Source organism: Apteryx rowi, unplaced genomic scaffold, assembly GCF_003343035.1.
Source record: "Apteryx rowi isolate R43461 unplaced genomic scaffold, aptRow1 scaffold_48, whole genome shotgun sequence".
Lineage (NCBI taxonomy): Eukaryota > Metazoa > Chordata > Aves > Apterygiformes > Apterygidae > Apteryx > Apteryx rowi.
This window is the reverse complement of record NW_020450738.1, coordinates 3,468,886-3,491,567: the sequence shown is the minus strand read 5'-3', so window position 1 is coordinate 3,491,567 and position 22,682 is coordinate 3,468,886. Positions and strand designations below refer to the sequence as shown.

At 39.1% G+C, this 22,682-nt stretch overlaps 1 protein-coding gene across 1 annotated transcript in view; it reads left to right on the top strand.

Annotated features, from left to right (window-relative positions):
* The first annotated feature begins 951 nt into the window (after nt 1–951).
* Nucleotides 952–22,682, top strand: part of LEF1 (lymphoid enhancer binding factor 1) — a 157,774-nt gene continuing 136,043 nt past the window's right edge. Inside the window, exon 1 of the mRNA XM_026078397.1 lies at nt 952–1,113. Coding sequence (XP_025934182.1) covers nt 952–1,113 — 162 coding nt within the window. The remainder of the gene's footprint in view (nt 1,114–22,682) is intronic.

Here is a 22,682-nt window from a genome sequence, read left to right as displayed (position 1 = left end):
CACTCCCAGTTATTTTTATAGAGTCTGCTTGAAGGAATCCTTTCCCAATAGCATAAACCTTTCAATAAGTTTTTATTGGAATAGCAACTGAATTGGCCAGCAGGACCCCTACATGTTACTATGTCATCCAGACTAGCATAAGATACTGCTGATCAAATGTTCAGAAGACCTTATCAGCCAGATCATTAGCTTATACCTTTCATAACCCTTCCTTCTGAGTTATGTTATGAAAATAAAATTACTGAAATAAGAAGAAAGGAGATGGGAGAGGGGATAAGCAGGGCAGACAACTGCCAATCATTAGATAAAGTGAAATAAATCTTATTTTGGGGAATTTCCAGCATCAATAGGATCACTAAAGGAACACTGTTTTCTATCCTCACACTTTATTCTCCAAGAGACCAAGAACTAAATGTAAAAATGTAATTCCAGAAGAGACCGGAGAGCTGTGTGGCTGACAAGAATTATAGCAGCAAGAGTTAAAAATGAAATATGATTATTACACAAAACAGACCTTTGGAGGGAATATAGACCTTCCAAGTTTTAGGGCACATGCCAGTTTCTAAATTGTGGGGTTAAATAAAAAAACTTCTCTGCCATCAGTGTATCCTATAAATGTCATTTTAAAGGTGTTTGCCAAAGCTTGCTGGAGGCAGTTCAGTACAGTTTTGTGGAACTGGCTGTTAAAATCACAGATGGTTCCCAAAGTAGTTGTTAAAATCCCCATTAGTCAGAGGAGTGCCCTGCCACTTGTGCCCATTCTCTTCCTCCTTTCCTCTTCCTCCCACCAGGCTCAGACACTGAAGACTTTGGCTCTACCTTCACCCCATGCTCCTCATCCCACTTCTGGGACTAGTTGATCATGGTGTAGCAGAAACACCCTCAGTGTTGAGAACACCTTCTAAATTTCATATCCTGGTCCACAGCAGAGACCAACTACAGGAACTCGGGATGGCTGAACACCGCAACTTTTTGTTGGAGGGACATGGTCACGCTAGGAAGGCTGCAGACAAGCACACAATTTACAGCTGGTGTGAAGGCTACGAGAATGCGGCATACGAAAGTCATCTCATTAACTCCTCCCACTCTCCAATTCAAAGTGCTATACTGCAGGTAAGTGCACAAATTAAAAAAAAATGTAACAAAAAAACCATAAATCTCTTTACCACATAAAAGCTGGGAATAGAGAGAAAGTTAGGCAGAATGCCAGCTTCCTGCCACTTTGCAGACAAAACATGTCACACCTTTAGTTTGGAAGTTCATAAATAGATTCAAACTGTTGATACTTCAGCRGCCAGTGAACAGGAACAAGAAGATTTCTTTTCTAACTCTAACGACTGTATCCAACAACAAGACTGCCATGTTGGCAGAAGGAGAATAGTAGATCTTGGGGGACCACTTATGCCTTCCCACCCAGTATTAGCATCTGCTATAACACCAAAGCAGTAGCAAATGTTGAAAGAACCATCTCTTTTTATATTTGCACGGATAAGCACATGTTGCTCTTGAGGCCAACTATTAATTTAATTCTTTTTCAAATTATCTAACAAATTGGCTAACACCTTATTTCATGATCTCCATGGAAATATACGCTACTACCTTAGCATGAGTGACACTGGCATCCAAATTTGGATATGTTAGGGGCTGGTGAAAGATATTTAACACAGTCTTCTCTAATGATGGTATCTTGAACAAAACAGGGCACATCCTTTACTGAGGAGAGAAGATTAGAAAAAAAACACCTATCAAAAGATGCTTCCCAACCCTCAATGGCATCATACTCCTGTTTCTGCCTCTTCATTTTGTATTCTCTGTGACCAAGGAGAATCAAAGATGAGAAGACAAATGAGCATTGACATTTTTTGAATGATGACCAAAAGGCAGCATATGAGAATGGAACACTTCATTTCATAGTTGTTGCAGTTCCTAGTTAGCTCAAGTATACGTCCTTCATTCCATCTCCAGTGTTGGTAAGCATATCATTTTGCACAGATATATCCAGGTGGCTTTGCTTACAAGTGATCTGCATCACTACAAATTTGCAGGCTGGTCTTAAAAAATGCGAATTTCTGCATAGACCAGAACAGCTGCTGCCTCAGAGGAAAAACAGGATCTAGTATTTGAGATACAGGTTCAAGTCTCTCTCCAAATCAAGTTACTTCCTTCTTCTGTCCTGCCATTCTTCACCTGAAAAATAATCCTCTGGAACACTTCCCCATGGAAGCGTGGTAAGTATAAAGAAAGATTGGTAGGGACTCAGGTATTAAAAAAACAGGAGGCATGTAAATCTCTAAAATGTATTTGGAAGGGCAGAAGCAAATCTATAATGACTCTTGGATCCTACAGCTTAGGCTTAACTGTAGCAATTGTCCTTTGTGTATCTCTCAGAGCATGCTTTTCTGAGTTTGTTGAAGACTTCAGAGAAGAAGTTGGTTTTAATTCAAAGAACGTGTCTCCTTAAACCTTGATTCTGGATGTAGTAATCAGAGGGGCTTCAGTTATTTTATTTCTCCCATAACATAAATTATGTGAGGCTAATGTGTCAGTCTTAGAAGTTCCTCCATCTGGAGATGGGACTTTTGCCAATTATGTCATAATTTTTCTTGCCTGAGGTATCTTGTATTCACTGTATAGGAATCAAAATTCTAAGCAGTTCAGGTGGTGAGTAGATTTCACTGTCACAAAGAAATATATTTTATTTTAGACTTTTAGGCCAGCTTCCTGCCACTTCATAACAAAAATATGATTAATGATACATAAAATCCATATTTTAGAATAAAAATAAATTGGGCCATTGCAGTATTTCTGTCTGTCTGGGGAAATTTTATTCTGTCATTGCTTGACAACATAATTTTACAGAATAAAACAAGGCTTTGTACTTAGGGAATTTCACTTCTGTGTTAAAATATATTTTTTTCTGTAAAATGATGTAAGAAAAGCTTGAATTTAGGAAAAGATTAATAGATTAGACAAATCCTTTCTAAAAGGATGTGCCAACACACTTTTTACAGATGAAATTGTAGTAGGCATGATCTTATTTTAAATAAAAAATAAATAAATGTGGAATATGGAGGAATATGAAGAGCAGGTTTTTTTGGTGAACAGCAAAATACAGAGTTTTAGCAATTACAAGGAATTCACAGAAGTCCACAGTAAAGGAAATCATTAAAATATTATACCAGCCAAATACATGTTTGGTGAGTGTGCACATATGTAATAAAAAATTTTAATAAAAATAATTTTGGTCCTGATGTGAGGTTTTTATCCAGACATTTGAAAGAGCTTTCTGAAGGTGGGAAATATTATTTTTCAGTGGAGCAAGGGAGACAGAAAGTAGTGAAGTGACCATACAAGGGATCTGCTTGATCAAAGATCAGAGGATGGAACAGAGGTGTCCTCATTTCTTTTCTGGTCTTACACATTGCATTCATCATATAGCTTACATTGATTGCAGGGTATCGTTCTCTAGGAAAAAAAAGTGGAAATTTTTTGGCTAACATTATTAATACTGTGAAAAACTAATAGATAGCAATATAGTGACTCTTACGCGCATTTCAAACTAATATTGCCTTTTCTGGGATTTGAAGCTGCTTCCTTTTGCTGGAGGGAGACTTCGCATTCACAGGGAGACAGTAGTGGCTAATCAATGACAATGAATGGACAAGGAATGAGCTTGCTTTGGGGAGCTTACTGCAGCCGATCTCTGGCGTGCCCTTCCAAATCTATTTCCTGTGATTTTCTGGGATCGCAGTAAGACTGACATGGCCAGGTTCAGGTGTCAGAATTAAGCTCTGGAAGCAATAGCTCTGTGGACAGACTGCAATGAAGATTAACAATGCATGAAAACTAAGAGCTGTCGCAAAGCTTTGCAATTTACCGTGTGATATATCCATCGCCCTTTTGATAGTCTCTTCTCATTGAAGAGAAGGAAAAAAGAGACAAGAGGGGGAAAAAGCTTTTGAACTGAAACCTTTGCCTTTCTGCTGAATGGCATCTTTGATGGGATCACAGTAACCTACACAGTAAAGAATCTGCAGAGACCTAGGGGTTACCTTCATCCACCTAAAATGTGCTTCACTTTAAAGTCTTCATCCAAACCATTCATGTGTAGCCAAGTAACAGGATGTTTCTCTTTGGCTTCTCTCCTTCCCTTTTTGCCATCCCACTCAATGCTATCTCCTTCCCTTTCTCACCAGGAGATGCACATATGTCCCAGTGTCCCAAGCATTCTGCTTGGTCAATGAGCAGCAATGGAAACTCACAGCTGCTGCTGTACGCAGCTGCAGGACGTTGGCGTCTTCCTTCAAGCTGTACTGCAGGAGCTCAGACATCAAGGGCTGGTGGGTGCAGCATCCTGATGCAAGATGAGGAAGTATCGACGCAATTAGGCAGAACGAGTAGCATCGCTCCTGGAGCTGGTGAGGCAACAAACAGGGAACTCAACACACACCTCCTAAGTCCCAAGCCAGAGGTCTAACTACTGCAGTAAGTCTTCCTCAGTAGTTTCTTCCAGATGTGATCAGAAGCCAGATTATACATTCATGTTAAGATCACGTGAGTTTTGCAGTTCATTTGTGAATTCACTGCCTCTCTCATCTTTCACTTTTAAGTAGGTTGTCCTCATCCACAGGTAATCCAGAGGCATTTTGAGGTCTCCTCCTGAACCTTGGCAAAGATTTTCAGCCCAGCAGAAACAAAAAGTCAAGCTGAAAGTGCCACTGAAAGCTTAAAGAAAGAAGCTTGATTATCACATTTTAGTTCTTTCAAACTTGTATATAATGCACCTTTGGGGGTTTAGCTTTTTAGGTGCCAATACTGCAAAGCACTTCCACCTGTACACGCATTAAAAGCCCACAAATAAATGTCAAGAAAGAACCCTTGGGTATTTAACGTTAAGGTTACAGGTTTTGCTGGATCAAGAACTTAACAAGGCATTGTTAGAGAGCCAACAAAATGCATCCTTAGACCTACAGTAGTGACATCCCTTGATATTGCTCGTACACTGCTACACAGTGGTCCTGGCAACCCTGCAGTATTTCCATAGTGCGAAGTGAACTAAAACTCACTGCTGCATTTTAATTCTCTTAGTAAACTCTAGCAAGACAATTACATGAGATTGAGAGTTTTGTAATACAGATATTCCTCAAAATTCTTTAAACCATTATTAAATGCAAGCTGATCATTTAGGAAGGTACAACAAGCCTTGTGATAAACTGAGCTATGCAAAACATTAGCAGTAAAATTCACCTGGCCTCAGGTGTCCTTGCACATTTCAGATTCAGCACTAAAGAAAAGATCTGATGATCCTATATCACATTCACAACAGATGCAGCCGTCTGGTCAGAAACAGAATGAAAATTTGCTGCCTGAGTCATGCTTTAATCAGAGTTTTGGATGGATTTGGCAATGCCATGCAAACTGAACCCAAGCTGAACATGAGGATGCATTGCTGCCAATATGAATTTCTCACATAGCTCCAAATGGTCTGGTATCAYGAGTGTAAACAACAGTTTCCATTAGAAATGGAACACAACTAGAATGTAGTAGGACAGCCTTTTTGAATGAGTGTGTATAGGTAATAGCCTTGTAAAATTCAAAGACAGCATACTAAGATTTCCATTTAAGGAATGTCTACTGAGCTACTGGTTCGTGGCATTTCTGGGTTGCCAAACAAAACCAAGAAAAAGTAGTTGGAACAGAGCAAAAGCTGAGTTACTCAATAACATTTCTACTGGGATTTCTACCTGGTAGTTGAACAGTGCACTCATATTCAAGTTTGGAAACAGCTCCAAAACCACAAGGTGATTATTTACTGAGTTTGGCTGAAAAAACAGCTGAAATCTGATGACTTAGCTACACTTATAAAATTCTTTTCAAGGTACCAAAACAGTTATGTGAGCAGYTCGTGTTGGAAGACTTGCACCCATCAAAGTAGCAGATCATCTTCTATGATCTTCTGACTTCATCCAAGAACCTGGCTCTACCCAATGGGTACAAGATCAATTAAACACTTCACTTGCATTGCATCTAAATTCAAGTCCTAACCTGGCTTTGAATCTTAGCATAGGCTGATATATATCCCAATCTCAACATTATCACTTGCCATGCTCTATAGTACTCATTTTCTTTTTTTGGAGTAGGGGAGACAGACAGGAAGTCTTCTCATTCACTCATTAAGCCTGGCATATAAGGAGTATAATTTATCAAAGCTGCTGCAGCCTACATTATCAAAACATTTTTTTCTGTTTCTTTATAAACAACCCTTTCTACTGAGAAGGCAGAACTACATTTTGGATTTATCTATCTATTTTCATTTAATTTTGGATCATGCGATAAAGCCCTGTGTCAAGCCAAAGCTATTGTACCCATCACAACATGTCAGCAAATGTGACTCAGTCAGAACACATTACATGCAGGAAGGGAAAGATGCAAAGATAAGATATTAAGACTGAAATCAATACAAGATTCTCTTTTACATATCCCAACAGTCTCATTAACTTCAAAGTAGCTGATATGAATGTAATTAAAGAGCAGAACAAACAGCAAAAGGGGAAAAAAAACCAYAGAGCCCTGTTTCAAGATCCTCACTAAAATGACATAGCACAGGGCTGTACAATAAATCACAAGGCACACTATGGCAAACTTAGCAGAATTTTTTAAAAACAAATAATAGTGACATTTTAAACAATGTAAATTGTATGAACGCAGGCATCTGCAGTTTAAACACAAATGAGCACTGCCATCAGGGAACAACTTTAAACAAGAACAAACAGAAGTTCTCAGTGCTCTAATGGGCTAACCCAAACTCTGATAACTTAGCTGACTAGTAGAACTAAACCTGTGTGCCACTCACACAAGATAATCCTGTAAAAAGAAGAGCCAAGTGCACCATGACTAAACTGAATATTAAAGCCTGACTGGAGCAAATCTGCAAGTCGTCTTCGAACGACAGCAACCAGAAAACATATCACAGCCCAGCACTGAAATGTACACTGTTGCTAACTATTAACCCRTTGGACCGCTATCAGGTTCCCAGGCTAATGCGTAAAATGAAATGAAAATGCCCAGGTGGTCCCAGGAGTGGTCCCAGCCACGTCAGAGCAGATGGGCRTCTGCAGGTCAAAAGGCAATGTAAAAGGCAGTAAACGGCAGTAATGGCAATGAGGGCGCTGGGTTGGCTCTGGGTGCTCCCGCTTGCAGCAGCTGGGAGCAGCATGCTGGGCTGGGCAGCACGAGGAGCCTGCGCTGCTGTGGGCCCTGATGGCCCGTCCCTAGCGCAGACAGCACAACTCACTCAGTCCCCAGGCACTTCGACTGACCCTGACACCTTGGTAAGGGGTAAAATGCAGCTATAGAAATAGGTGCAGAAAACTTCGGAAAAAAGTCCTCCAGTGCTTTTCATGAGCTCTAAATTCCTAATCCTCCCCCTCCTACTCACCCCACAGATATGAATTGAGAGATCAATGGATCAATGGGATAGTAGTATGGAATGTCTTTAGTGGAGCATCAGCCCCTATTTTATATATACATTGCTGAATGCTCCTACCAAGTGCTAAATGAAAATTTACAGTAGTGTTAATTGAAGTCACATTTCAGTGTGTGGTGCTTGCTGTTAGGCAGGAGGAGATTTCTTTTGCTGGAGATTACAACTTCAATAATGTCTTCTTGTGCTTAGACCAGTTTAATGCAAAAGCAAAACATAATTATAGGAGGCTGTTAATGGATTAGATGGCCAGTGTTGCTGTCTAGCTGTGTTCCAGTTTTTCCTCTGTTGGCTTTGTGCTGTCTGTTGTCATCTCCTAATTATCTGTTCCTTTTTCAGTTGGCAGCTTTAATAGTTTGGGGGTATTATTCAAATCCAAATTAATTTGTGTTTTTCAGGAATTGCTTAAAGAGTATGAGTTTTATTTGGAGCTTGATATAGCAATAAAATTTTTATCAGATGTGAAAGAGAAATATTTTCTTTGGCTGACTTTCATAGCCATGAAATTATTCACATTGATCAGACAGGGAAAGCTCTGATATTGCAAAATAAAACAAAAACTTCTGAAAGTGTTTGGCAGCWGATTTAAAATTTGTTTTCATGTGGCCTAACATCACTACCAACCATCTACAGTAGTTTCTGAAAGTAGACGTCAAGGGCACTTTTATTGGCAAGGGCATCCATTCAGGTCTTTCCTGACATTTAAACTGTTGTTAATAAGTAAGTTCAAGAATATAAGGGAAGAAATCTGGCATTAAAATCTCATGATCTTCATTCACGCAGCCAATGAACCAATAAATAAGAATACTACATAACATTTATATAGTTGCAAATCCTGCTAGATGCTGAAAACCTGCAAATCCCTTAAGAGCACTGGAGTATTAAATGCCATGCAGCCATTCTTCCTAATTTGTGCAGTGTGTTGTCACCATCCACAAAATATACAGTGAAAAAAATTAATCAGAGAGATCTATTATGAGTGTTCTAGGGAGCAAAATCAATGAATGCATTTCCTAATAGATACTGAGAAAATCTACTGTTTCCTGAATCTAATATTCCAGTTGCATCCAGGTTCTGGTGTGCTCYGTGTTGGCAGTAAAGCAGGCTGCGCTGAAGAATTTATTGCAACACTCTGGTACAACCTTTTAAAGATGGAAACATCCCCTGTATTCTCTCTTCAAAACCAGTTATTGGGGAAAAGCAGGTAAGAAAGGGGAAAAGAGAGGGAGATGAAGGCAAAGCAAACACAAAAAGAGTTAATTTGAAACTCCATTCAATAATCAAACTCCATTTTCTTCCCCTGCATCAGAAATCTCTTTTATTTCAATGATGAATTCATTTTCAAAGACGTGCCGATCCTTTTGAGGGGAATTCCACATCTTACAGCTGTGCAATCTGCCCTGCAGTGCACGCCTGGCTTGCCCACCTGCTTTTTGCAAAACACCATGAACTTCCCAGAGTTGAGGCTGTGCCAGTATAATAGTACTTTATACTTGTCAGTGATCTCCGGCAAAGACAATGCCTAGCCCATTATATTTTAAAGTAAAAGCTCATAAAGTTCAAAACTGTGTTTAAATGAGTTAGCAGAATCATTGTTACTTTGCAGAGTGTTATATTGCATTATGTATGGTTGTCTGTTAATAATGCATGCTTTTATACAGCAGTTAAAAAGCAGTTTCATTAAACAGTTTCATTTTAAGAATAATTTGTTAAGAATGCAGCTTCTGAAAAAAGGCTAAATTCTTGTTCCATATTCAAAATATAACCCACATACCGAGAATAAAGGAACAGTCATATTTTAAACACATATTACAATTCATGCTTTGAAACATCATTTAAGTCTAGCCTTAAGTACTTCCCATTTGATAGTTATTTTATTTTTGCCTGCTTTTGTTTTCTCCTTCATTCATGTTGATTCAACAGTATATTTTAAATTTTTAATTTCACCTCTTGCTGTGCATTCAGGTGCCAACAATGAGTTGAACTCTATCGGTTTAAAAGCTTATTTAGTGGGGCAAAATTATGTCCCTTTGTTCTCATCAGGCCAAATGTAGTTTTATTATCATGGAAGATTAAAAGACCTGACCTTTGGCACTGAGAAATATTGTGGTAACTCCTACAACTCCTGATTTGAATACTCTCAACCCTTGGTAGCTGGCAGAGCACTAAAACATATACTGTATCTGGCAGAGGTGTTTATTTTCAGCTTCCATCTTATGCGTGCATTAGCTACTGAATTGACTATATTGTTGAGTAGAACAATGGATCGAGTCCAGACCTGGTGGATCTTATCTGATGGGCAGGTAGATCAATAGCAAAACATGCATTCATTAAAAGAAAAATACCAAACTGAAGTCAGAAGCACATTATTCCTTCTCCATTGCTGATGGAATTAAACCATTCCCTTCTTCTCACCTATGGTAAAAGCAGTCAGCTCCAGGAGCCCATACATGGTCACTGGGGAACAAAACACACTCAGCAACAAGCCAAAATAGGGGGAGCAAAAATTCCTAGAGGGCAAGAAATCACCCATATACACAGACAAAAGGTGGCAAGTGTCAAAAATATCATTTTTACTTTGGCCTGAGGAAGGCTGAGCAGCCTCTTTTTTTTCTCTTCGCCCAGAAATCACAGTCCTTGCCAGCTTCAGCTGATTGCTGCTATGATGACAGCAAGCAGCATTGACAACCTGCATAATTTTGTTATGAATGTTGTGATATTTGATGTCTTCCTTCAAGCCCCCACTTCCTGGAGTCCCTTACTTTGGAGACACTCTCTTCTCCGCTCTAGGATGAAAGCTTTCTAACCCTCGCAGTTTCAGAAGAAACCTTGAGGCGCGCTCGTGGGCCTACGATAAGCACCCCATTGTGCCTGCTCATCCCATGGGCCTCCAGACCAAGGAGAGCCAGAGGAGGCTTGGGGGCCTCCCAAGTGCATCCTCTTCACTGCTGGAAAATAATACAGCCCAAAAAAACAGAAGATGAAAGCGGCCTGTGAATAGCAACAATTCACCAGGCAAAAAATATTGATACCTGCCAGCTGCACCAGCAGGGGATGCCAGCATCTAATATCAACCATTACCACCACTGAGTTTTGGGCAATACATGCCAGGGATCACAGAACCTAAATTCAATCTGACTTTTTTATTGCAAACATACAGAAAAACATGGCTGAATTTTTACATGACAATTGGCTTTACTCAGAAGAACTTTCAATTACTTGAGAAGAAATACACAAATCCAAACACTTTTACCTCTTTCTCTCCCACTTGAGCAAAAGAGCAATAGAAGAATAAGCAGGGCCAAAAGAGAAGAAAATATTTGATTTTCTGATCCAGACTGAATTTTTAAGGCCAGCCAACAAGGATAAACATTTGCTTGTTTATAAACTGTGGAAGTACAACAGATTAAAGAAAACATGGTTCTTCCTAATGTTCACAGCCTGTTTCCAACACATTTTTATAGTCACCTAAAAGACAAAGTACAATTTCTGTTTATATATACAGACAGCTGAAGTAGTAGTTCATGCCTGAGGATTAGGAAAAGCTGTGATTTAAAATGCACATTTCAATTCCTTTTACAGGTGATAACTTTTACAGAAACAGATCTTTGAAATAATTCTTCATAWAATGAGATTTCAACCTTGTACGCAATGATTCTAAATTCTTTATTTCTCTATTTTTTCATCTCTATCATGTAAACCATTTTAACTGCACTTCAAAAGCCCCATTTGTCCTGAATTTTGCTTCCCAGATTACCACTTCTTGGCCTCCCAAAACAAAATTATGAATGTTCCCTTACTAAAAATCTCCCATAAATTCAGCTACTTTGGAATACATAAAAACACATCCAGAATAATCTAGGGTAGGATTTTCAGTTGCACTTTCACAGAGCCAACTTCTTCCATTTTCAGTCAATGATAAGGCACCACTGACTCTTATGGGAGCCAAGTCAGGTTCATAGAGCTTGCTTTGGAAAATACAAACTCTTGTTTTTTCTATTTAGTTGCAATTCATTTAAACCAGACTTTTCAGACAAATCATGATCACAGTATTATTTGCCCTGCCTTTTTACTTTCAAAGAAGTAGCATTCCTACATTTGAAATATTTTACAATAACTTTTAACACAAAATTTCCACACTGAGCTTTCTCTATACTGAGCAAGAAGCTGTCATATTTCACTGCAGAGTTTCTGTTCTGTTCTGGACATGCACTCTTGGAGCTATAGAAATTGTTTAATATTCTAGAATTTTTTAAAGAGACTTTRCATTTTAGGCTCCAAAATAAGACATGCTGAGTATGTTGTAACATAATAAAATTGAGAAACATCCAGAAAATTGTTGAAAGATTAGTTATGTCATTTATAGCAATTTCATCATTTAAACTCTGCTTACTTATTTTGAACTTAAAATCCTAAATTAAACTTGTTGCTACTACAAATAATGAAGTAGAACTGTGATGGCAGACTAATCATCACCTTGCAGTGCCACTTTGAGAGTTTTGGCAAGTAAAGTTGATTCATATTTTTTTTCTTTTCTAAATGTTAGAATCTTGTAGTGGCCAACAAATAAAAGATGCCAGCCATAATCATTCCTCCTGGAGGATACATGCAGCTTGCCCCACAGAATAGCCAGTGGGCCATATTGGCCAGAAAGAGACACATACAGGACACACCTGAACCAAACTTCATGATAAGGTTCTCATTGACTCCCTGTCATAGTTCAGTCCTGCTTCCTGGAGGTAAACCACAAAATAGTCRAAGACACAAAACTGTATGAGTCCATTAAAAAGCTACTGCGATTTCTTAAAGCATGTTTAAGGCATTTTTAAACAGGTTTTTCTGTAGCAATTGTTACAGAAAAAAACTCTTATTTTATATTTTTTGATCAAACTAAAGTAGCTCACCTGAATAAGCATCCTTGTATCCCCTTTCCTCATCCAACAATACTCCCATTGGTTTTGCTTCCAAGAGAATGGTGTTAAATTAAAAAAAAAAAAAAAAAAAAGTGGCATAGCCTGTAGGTGTTGTTCAATTGAGAAAACTTGTTCCAATTATTAATTAGACTCCTTGTTAGAAATACACACCTTTTCCTAGTTAAAATGTGATTTGCTTCAATTTTCAGCAATTAGATTCTCTCTCAAACAAAGAGTCTATTAGCAAATTTTGTACTCCATTAGGTCCTGACAGACTCTGGCCAAGATAATTCTTCTTCTTTCAGGTGAACTAAAGAGACTTAGTTTTGAACTTTCTAGACACTCTATAAGTCTTGTTTTCTCCTTGTGTCATCATGTGTCTCTTCCCTGAGTTGTCACCAACTTACCATTAGTTTATTTGAATTGCAGATGGCAGAATGGGGCGTACCATTCCAGGAGTGCACAGTCTCAGCTATATTTCCTATGATATTCTCTGCTTGTACTTTTAGGTTTCATTATTCATATATCAAGGGATGAGTAACATTTTAAAAGGCTGTCATTAAATCCAATAGATGGCTGGGAACTTGTTCTGCTGTCTCTCTATCAAAATTTCCACCAAATTCCTTACTTAGTCATTGCTTCCCAGACATAGTCTCCCATTCTGTCATCATAGCCTTAATATTTGTCCCCTCATGTTCCCTCCTATCCTGATCATATAAACATTCAAATCTTTAACTTTCCCCGACCTCCTCAAATCATGCAGAAAGGTCTGTATCCCTGGCCTCTTCATAATCTTTAATTCTTCCAGTCTTGTGTCACCTGCGAAGGTAATCAGAGACTATCTGCTGTATTCTTTCAAGTCATCACTAAACGTGTTAACTCGGGTAGAGCAAAGAGGAACCGGGCAACGTCACTATTCCAGTTACCGTAGGCCTTAAAATGGGAGGTTGCAAAACCACATTAGGCAGGTAGATGGCTACAACAAAATACTGAGGGGCAGCTTCAAATTATCCTTTGTAAAAAGCACATAGGTACAACACTATCTTAGCAACCAATCTAAAAACTTTTCCTAGAAAAAGGAGCCTGGGGAAAAATCCAAAGGSTCTTCTCTGGTATTTGGATATCATGGCTTTTCTCAGCCATCAACTTGAACATTACTTTCAACTTGACATAATGAATGGCCATAATGCCTCAATGYTTCCAAAAGTATAAGGGATGCTATGATATCAAGGCAGCAGCTGAATTTGAACCATACACAAGAAATTAAAAACGTCATGGAACGCATCATCTAAATACAAGTACATGCACTTGCTGAAATATTGATTACAGCATGTTCGTAGAATACCAGCGCTGATGTAAGAAATGTGAAGATAAAGGTCTGTAAGACTCACAAAGGACTGAGGTTCTAATTTAGTTGCTTTTATTAATAATTCATATTTTTCTTTTCCAATCCAGTTTGCACAGGAAGACATTTTACATGCACACTACATTAATTAAACATGTAAAAGACATTTCAAATCTGCCAGCTCAACTGCTTTGGGCAGTATTCCACCAGATTTCCAGAAAATTTGCAGCTGGAACGTCTGGAAAATCCAGACAAATGGCCACCAACCATGCAAAAAACAACTCTGTATCACACAAGCGTCCAATGCATCCCAGGAGTTCAGAGGCATAGACGTCATATAGAGCATTTGAGTCTCCTTGAGTGCATATACAGTGAATCTGGTATGTTCGGGACACACTGGAGTAGCTGCATGAGCAGTGATCATCTGCCTGTGCACAGGCCGCTCACATGTGCACAGAGGCATGTTAGACTCTATCTTCCTACCCCTCTGGAACTCARCTCCAGCAACATCCCCCACAGTGGGAGCGGGAGAACTGGACTTTTGCTGTATGTTGTTATTTATATTGTGCTGTCAAAGATCAAGTCCAATGGACTCAAAATCAAACACTGAATCTGTTTCTTTCCTTTCTCCCACTGGCCTGAAGAACTTGTACCCTCAAGACATCAGACAGCAAGTAAACACAATTTGTATCCAGTTGTCTTAATCATTGAAAAGGTAAGTCTGACTGATGATACGAAACCCAGACATTTTCTCAGGCGGTTTCAGCATACTGGCTGAGGTTTTCAAATCCTGACACTCAGACTTAGGCCCTATGATCTTCACTGAAGTTCCTGGACACACTATCTTGTTGTCAAAGTGCTGAATGCCCCAAAGCTGCTCTAAGATGATGTCTTTCCTAGTCAGAACAGCCCACAACGTAAAAAGCTTTCAGAGCTTTCTGCACTACAGAGGTGGTTAATGGCCCCCACGCTACAGCATTGCCTGATGCTGTGCCTTTGTTCCAGCTTGTTCCTGATACTGTATTATGGCACAAGAACAATGCAGAAGCCCTCAGCAACTTGGTGTCTCAAAAGAAACAGCATTCCTACAACCGATTAATCTGCCAAAAAAGCTGAAAGGGTCACATCTCTGACTAAAAAGGCTTTTCACTTCAAGGCTTATTCCACAATTCAGTTCAGTTGACAAATGCACAGATGAGGATTTCTCAACTGCGTAGTTTTCAATAAGAGATGACCCACCCCTATTGTTAGGAGAACTGGAAAAAGAGAAGCAATCCCCTGTAAAGGATACAACTTCACACTCAGGGGACACCGTCAGGATGGAGCAACATGGAAAAGCTACCACTGGGCTGCAAGAAGAGAGTCAATATCACATGTCAATATGCACCAGTTGTGCATATTCCCAGAGTCAGTATGCAGGAGTTGAGGATGACACAAATGCTGGTGACATAAAGAAAAGTTACTGTCATTTTGCAAGAGTAGGCCTGGGTGACTGTTTGCTTATATCACACCTGAAATGGCAGCTAATGAGACAGGGAGAAAGGAAAATCTATGGTTTGAAAAACCGTGGTACATTTATACTACAGGATACAATGCAACTTAGAGGTGTCAGGGAGAATATGAAAGCTGCAAGAGATGCTATAAATTGGTTATAAAGACCAAAATTTATAGGTATGCACTCAGTCCTGTCCATATCCAAAATCAAACAACTTTTACCACCCTGTTTATCCAATTACCATCCCATTTAGCTGAGAAGTATTTAACTGAAATTCTTCAAGGTTAGGTGCCCCAGGAAGAGTCACTTTCCTGGTCAAATCTTTGATTGCCTTTACCTCCATCTATCCAGATACCCTGGATGCCCCAAACCATTTGGGATAAGCAAACTTATGCTGAATTTTCTCTCTATCTAGCTAATTCACTACTTAAGCAGGGGAAAAAAAACTTTGCTTGTTCAGCTAGCTTAATATTGAGCTAGGCAGTGATGTCCTTCTCTCATGAATATGCTAAAATTAATCCAATTTGCATGGGAACATATAAGCAGTAAATATTTATTCATGATTGGGAGGGAACTAATCCAAGTATATAAACTAAAGGTAGACTTTAAAAAACCAGCATAAACATTGATCACCATAACTTTCCTACAATTAGCTGCCATGTATAATTAATTTGTGCTTCCAGCCATATTAAATCACTAACAAGCATAACATGTTTGAAATAAAGAAATAATTTTAAATAAAATGCAATTAGGGAGATGCAGTTATTTCAGTCTGGGCAAAGTGACCCTCATTCTAATAGCCCAGTCATTAATGAAGCTGACTTTAAAAGAAACCCTTTTTCTCCCCATGAACATTATCTTTATTTTTTTCCTAAACTTCATACTGAAGTTGCAAAATTTAATTAAATATTCTACACAGTCTGGAGGAGTAAGAAGCGAGAGATCTGTCAGCAATAGAAATGGCAGACTTTATGTAAGCAATCTGCCAACTAAAGGAGTCATATGTTGGGTTATTGTTAAACTGTAGCAGAAGGAGGTAAAAAACATATAGGCATGTATTTTTACATACTTTTACTTGAGTATTGTGAAAGGATGTGTTCCCTCAGCTGAAACCGTTCCTACCCTGACTAAGGATAAGATTTCAAGGGAGAGGTAGAAGTGCCATTCTGCATTGCCAGAATGTATTTTTTACTAGAACATACTTCTCTAGTTTAGTACAGAGGATCTTTACTTCTCAGAGAGATCTCTGTTGTTTGAAAACCACTCCTGGCTTCGGGCTTAAGATTGTGTTTAATCAAAAAGACCTCAGAAGGATCAGTCAACATCAGCATCTCACTGTCTTGCTGCTTTTCTGCTCAAGGCTCCTACAAACAGGAGTGCCATGAACAGGGAGCACAAAACTTTGCCATGAAAGCCAGGGTTAGTTCCACAGCAAACCCTGAGCAGCTGTGTGTAAATGGACCATCAGCATTTTAGCAGTGACCAAGGCCATGGGCAAACACAGACTGAAAAAACAGGTGAATCATTTATTGCCCCTTGTTTAGTTTGTTAGTATTCCTCTGCTTGAGATTAATTGCCTCTCCTTCATAGCCAAAAGGATGGATGGTAGGAATGTTCCTCATCCATTTCTCAAGCAAAGCCAGTTCCTTAGTGTACAATAAAGTTGGTTTGAGCTAAGCTCCCAAAGTTTTTACCAGAGTAAAGGAGAAGCATTCATCCAATCTGTTCCACCAGTCCGTTCTGCAGTGAGGCAGTACAAACAACTCTGGAGTAGTTGCATCTTAAACAGTGATGGCTGTTTCTAGTCTGCATGCAACCCAAACCTGATGAATATGGTGTTTAGAATAACTTCATTCTGATGATAAGGTCAATCTTCGCCTTTGTAATTCCTTATTTCGTAGTTCTAGGGTATAGTTTGGGGAATCAGTGGGCAATTTTGGACCACTACTTCGGTTAGTTCTTGCCTGAATTCACTCTAAGTTTAAAGAATTTCATACTCCTAAGGAATAGAGCCTAACCTCCATTGATCACCACCTCAGGTTTAGGTAGCCCATGGATGCCAACCTCTTGGCACATGAGGCGGAACAAAGATAAAAATGAGAGCTTAAGAAAAGGTAGAGATGAAGAAAACAATCTCACTAGCTCTTACGCTCACCTGATGCCCTGTTACCCAAATATTTAAGCACCTCATAATTTATGCCTTTATCTTCCTGTGAAGGAAATACATGCTGTTATTCACTCTGTCTGTGAGGAGGTAAAAAGGGGACAGGATTTCAGCATGGCTGCACTCCTGAATCAGACACTGACTAAGATATTGGTAATTTGGTTCTGAGAAAGAAAAAAAAAGCCTACAAAAAGAACTTCTGAAACAGGGGCAATTAAAGACCACAGCAACTCTTTTATTTTTATTTCCACCCTGTTTTGGAAGAGGAGAACTTTGCACATTGTTTGTACATAAGCAAGACGGAACCAGCAAAGAAGGACTGCCTTTTGTGATTTCAGAAAGAACAACTTCAGAACCAACCAAGGCAGAGATGGCTGTACAAATACATGAGGAAGGCAGGCAAAACTGGTCTCTACCGATTAGCTGCCAAAAATCAATGGATTTATGAAGGAACAGACATGCCATTTGCTCCATTAAGTTGCTGAAGGGTATGCTCTATCCCAGTGCCCATGCTGGGTCTATCTTTCTTCTGCTAGGGCTGCAAATACTGTGGACTGCCTAATTTCCTAAACATCAGTTCAATGCTCAATAGCAGTCAGAAAAAATAACCAACCAAATATCAGGAATCACCACAATTCCTAGCAAAGAATGTCATTATGCCACTGCATACACCTATGGTTTGATCACACTTTTAATACTCTGTTCAGACTGTCCCCTTATCACAAAAACAATAGGTCCAAACATTCAGAGAAAGGCAACAAGGATGAGCCCAAGTGAGGAGTCAGAGTGGCTTTTACCTAGGGGATAGTGGGGAAGACCAGCAGACCTTCAAAGCCCCTTAGAAATTCTTTCTAAGCTTTATTTCTTTCCTACACAAAGCATGGATATGCATATGCTAGCACCAAGCCCAGGATCATGAGATGTATACCGTGTCTTGCAAAGTAGCCTTCAGTGGGGATTTCCCCAGCTATCCCCAAAGTCACAGCGATGGCCATGATGCACTCAGGTTGAGCGCAAAAAGCAGCGTGTAGAAGAAAGCTAGAAGGTCCTGACACGCCACCTGCCCTGTGAATTCATTTGTGAGGTGAGTGGTGAGAATTCATTGTATCACTGTGAGTTTCAGCCTTCCTTTTCACTACAAGATTGTGAGAAGTTCAACAAATGCATTACAAAGTTCCTGTGCATTCATTTGGCCATGCTGTGGCCCTCAGCGGGGATTTTGCTGGCTCTCCCACTTCCACAGGAATGGGCAGGTGGCCGTTCAGGCTGAACTGCAGAAGGGGGGCACGAAGGAGAAAGTTACAATGTCCTTTGCAAGGCAATGGCCATTTCTTTCCTGCTTTTCAATGAGTAATAATTAAAAATTCTCATCTTGTTAATGCTTTCTTTATAATAAATAAYCTATACTATTCTTGTTTTGTACAATACTGTTCTCTTAAACCTTCATTGCACTATATGTGCGCGCATACACACAGAAACACACAAGTCTACTGCAAAATCTTCTGTCAAGATCCCCACTAGTGAAAAAAGCATTAGAGCCATCACTGTATAGAATAGTTTCCATTACTGGGACAGCTGAGCAGGCTGGGACTTGTCAGCCTGGAAAAGAGACAATCTGGCAGGTGAAACATGATAGGGGTCAGCTAATTAAAGAGTGTCTTGGAAAAGGTGGGTAAAAATTGAATGTTCTCTGTCTTTTTGCAGTTTAAGAAATAAGGGGCATCAAAGGAAACATGCCAGAGCAAGGCTCGGGACAAGTAAAAGGAGACAGTCCTTTCTGCTACAAAACTCCCTGCAAAAGTGTATTGGGGATGGAAAAAGTTTATATGGCTTGACAGGGAACCTTGAAGAGAGAACCATTAAGAGTTATTAAACAGGAAAAAAAAACAGGTTTAGAAAATTCTCTGAGTTAAAAACTTGGGAATTGGGAGAATACTTGGAAAAAGTATCATATTTCTTTCCTTATTTTTACTCTTCCCTGGGCATCTGCTTATGAACACTTTTGGATACTGGAGAGTGGGATCAAGGAACTGTTATACTGAATCAGGACAGATGTTCTTACATTCTTGAACTTTGTGTCTAGCACAGGAGGACCTATTTTGGCTTTGTGTTTATGTAGTACCCTAATAAAACAATAGTCAGCAGATGAGCATAAATTTGAACTCAGACCTCTCAGGTCTAGAACTAATATTTTAACTACACCAGAGCTTTCCTCTCTTGATACAACATATGCTGCTGTATCAAGTCTTTTTCTGGAGGACAAAGTATCTTGAGATGCAGCTCAGAGATCCAAACAGTTCACAGATTTACAGTACATTAACTATGGTCATGGGAAAACACTGTTTTTTTTCTTCTATAAAGAGGGGCTTGTGTAATATGTAAATGCCACAAGGGATTAGCACAAGAAATTATTTTTGCAGCGTGTGAAAGTGTGTAGTGCCAATTCTCAGAATGTCCAGCAGCAGTCAAGCCTCATGATAGACCCAGAGGCAAATGCACAGCTCTTGATGCAATTGCCCATTAGAGATGGGCCACACCAGCTGAGAAGTCAGAGAGAAACATATGCAAAAATAGTATTTCATGACAGACAGTTTCATAGCCTGATATATCTGAACCAGCTCTGAGAGAAAATAGCTCAAGCAGAAAATCCCCCTTTTTTGGTGACATACTAATTCACAGATATTCCGTCCTTATAGAAAAGTCCTATAAAATTCAAATGAGATGGAAGCTCATATACTTCTGTAAAAATTGCTTTCATCACCTATATAACAGAAAGACTTTTTGTGTGTATCTTTGTTACCCTGATGCAGAAGTCTCTGGAAAGAAAATAATGTTTAAATTCAAGTGGTTCAAAAAAACAGAACAGTAAATATTTTCCTAATTATGTTACACAGGATTCTATATGAAAACAGTAATATGTTTCAGACTGTGAAGTGATAGAAGTAAGAGAAGTAAGCTGCTTCGTATAGCTTTTAAAAGTATATGCAATAATGTCACAGAGTACATGAAATAATGTAGGCCACCTGAGACTGGCCGCAATGGGATGATAACAATTTTGCCTTGTTTGCCAAAGTACATGAGCTAATGCATTCTTCCAAATATACAAGCTTATCTGATGCTCCAATGTGTCCCATATCCTTTATGCAGATAACTTTCTCATGATATCTTTTGATGAGTTAATTGTTATTGTTAGTCGTGGGAAGAACCATATAATAAATGGTCACATAAAGGCCATGAGGTCTTTACAAACATATTTTTGAGCCTGGTGTGTGTTCTGCACTTTATATACCAAAGTAATATAAGGAAACTAAAAGACAAAGCCAGGTCAGCAATTACCTTTTTATTAGCTATGCACAAAGATGCCAGGTAAGGTAAGTATACTTGCAAAGTTTGGTCTTTTTTAGTCAAAATACAGAACAGCATGGCTGAGAGTAGGCTGAGAAATTATTTAAAGTAGARTCACCCTACTTTAAATGCTAGAATGATAATAAAAGCTTTTAAAGACTGCCTTAAATGAGCTGTTGGCTGCCTATTAATCCCCCAAATGATGAAGTAGCGGTTCCCCACATTCAATCACCTGCTATCTGTTCATATTCACAAGCTAGATTTTTGGGCTATAAAATGGCTTGCTACTAATCAGACATTTCCCAGTGAAAAACCCTAACCAGAACAGTGAACCTTTTTGCACATTTGAAGTTACCAATATATGCTAAAGGCCTTAAATAATTGTGAAGGAGAAGAGAAAGTCCAACAGACCACGTCCACCAGAAAAGAAACTTGCAAGATTAGACACAGTTTAAATAATATTGCTGAGAACATAGAGTAAAGTTTAAATATAAAGCAAAATGTAGCCTTGCATAAGAACTTGAACAGGAAGTCGACTTAAAAACAACTACAAGCAAAAAGGGAAATGAACAAGTCTATTTGATCTTTCCAGCTGAGTTAAATACGAACGCTAAAAAAATATAAATGGTGACAACTAATTTGTCATGAAAAATTATTCCTGTTTTAATTAAATTAAAATAAATTAATATAATTAATTATCTAGGTTGAGTGACATTGAGGAGATGGATCAAACTGACCTAAATTTGGTTCACTTTTGGACAACAAGGGTGAGATTTTCAAAGCTGTCCAAGGGATTTCAGCTACATCACATATTCTTGGCTTCTTGGCTACATGCTCTAGAGCACTGCAATGACTTTCTGCTATCTCTGCTAGTTTACCTGCTGTGGTACAGCATGTAAAGTACATATGATATGATTTTATTTGGGCTGCCTGCTGTTCTTGTAAACATTAATGACGTTTTCTTGAGTAAGGTTGGAACAGACGTCACTCTGATGCTACCACCCACCATATTTTTTTTTCTGTCCCCAGTATACTTTATGAAAGTTCATGAAATGGAACCAGGACAGCTTTTCTTTTGCCTGGGTATAGGTCCTGCCCTGTATTAGCAAGTCTAATACAGAGCTGCTGTGCTGGTTATGGAAGAAAAGCATTTCTGATATATTAAACAAAGACAGCAGACTTTCCAAGACTTTTTACGTAATCTCCTGGCCTGCCAAGTGGCCCAGCACATGGTGTATGCAGATGCACTAAAAGACAGACAACTTTCATACCAGAAATTCCTTTGCTGTTCTTCTGCCGTGGATGACAAGAACATTTTTCCACTCATTTCAGTGACAACAATTCCGGTCTCATCATAGATTGCCAGTCTAGTTACTCAGGCTTAATGGCAGTTTGCATTTTAAAACAAGTTTCTCTGACCCCTTTTTCCTTTTTTCTTCTCCTTCCTTCCTTCTTTTTTTTTTTTTTTCCTCTCTCTCCAAGAAGTAATTTGCTTTCTGTCATTTGGTTTCTCAGCAGGGCTGTTATCAGCGCTAGTCACTAAGGGAGGACAGCTGGTAAGGGAGAGGAAAAGTCAGATCCTTCAGAACATAACCATGGATTTAAACATGTGAGCCTGCACTGCAAATACTCGTTATGCAATTTGTATCAAACTCACTCTGTAAGTCAGGGGCATACCCTGCAGCATGGGAAGTTCATAGTAACAGACAAGTAAGCCGAAGAAGCACACACTTGTACAAATAAAGCAAAGGAAGAGGCCATTTGTCGCAGAGCAGCATTTGTAATTCTGAGAACTCTCCCCTCATTCTGAGGCAGATAAAGTGGTTTGCAGAAAAAAGAGAGACTCACAGCTGGAGGAAACACAGGTGTCAAAGTCTGTTGCTAGTGCTTTTGTTGTGGCTCAAAACAGGCAGGCATATTTGATATGCAAGAAGAAA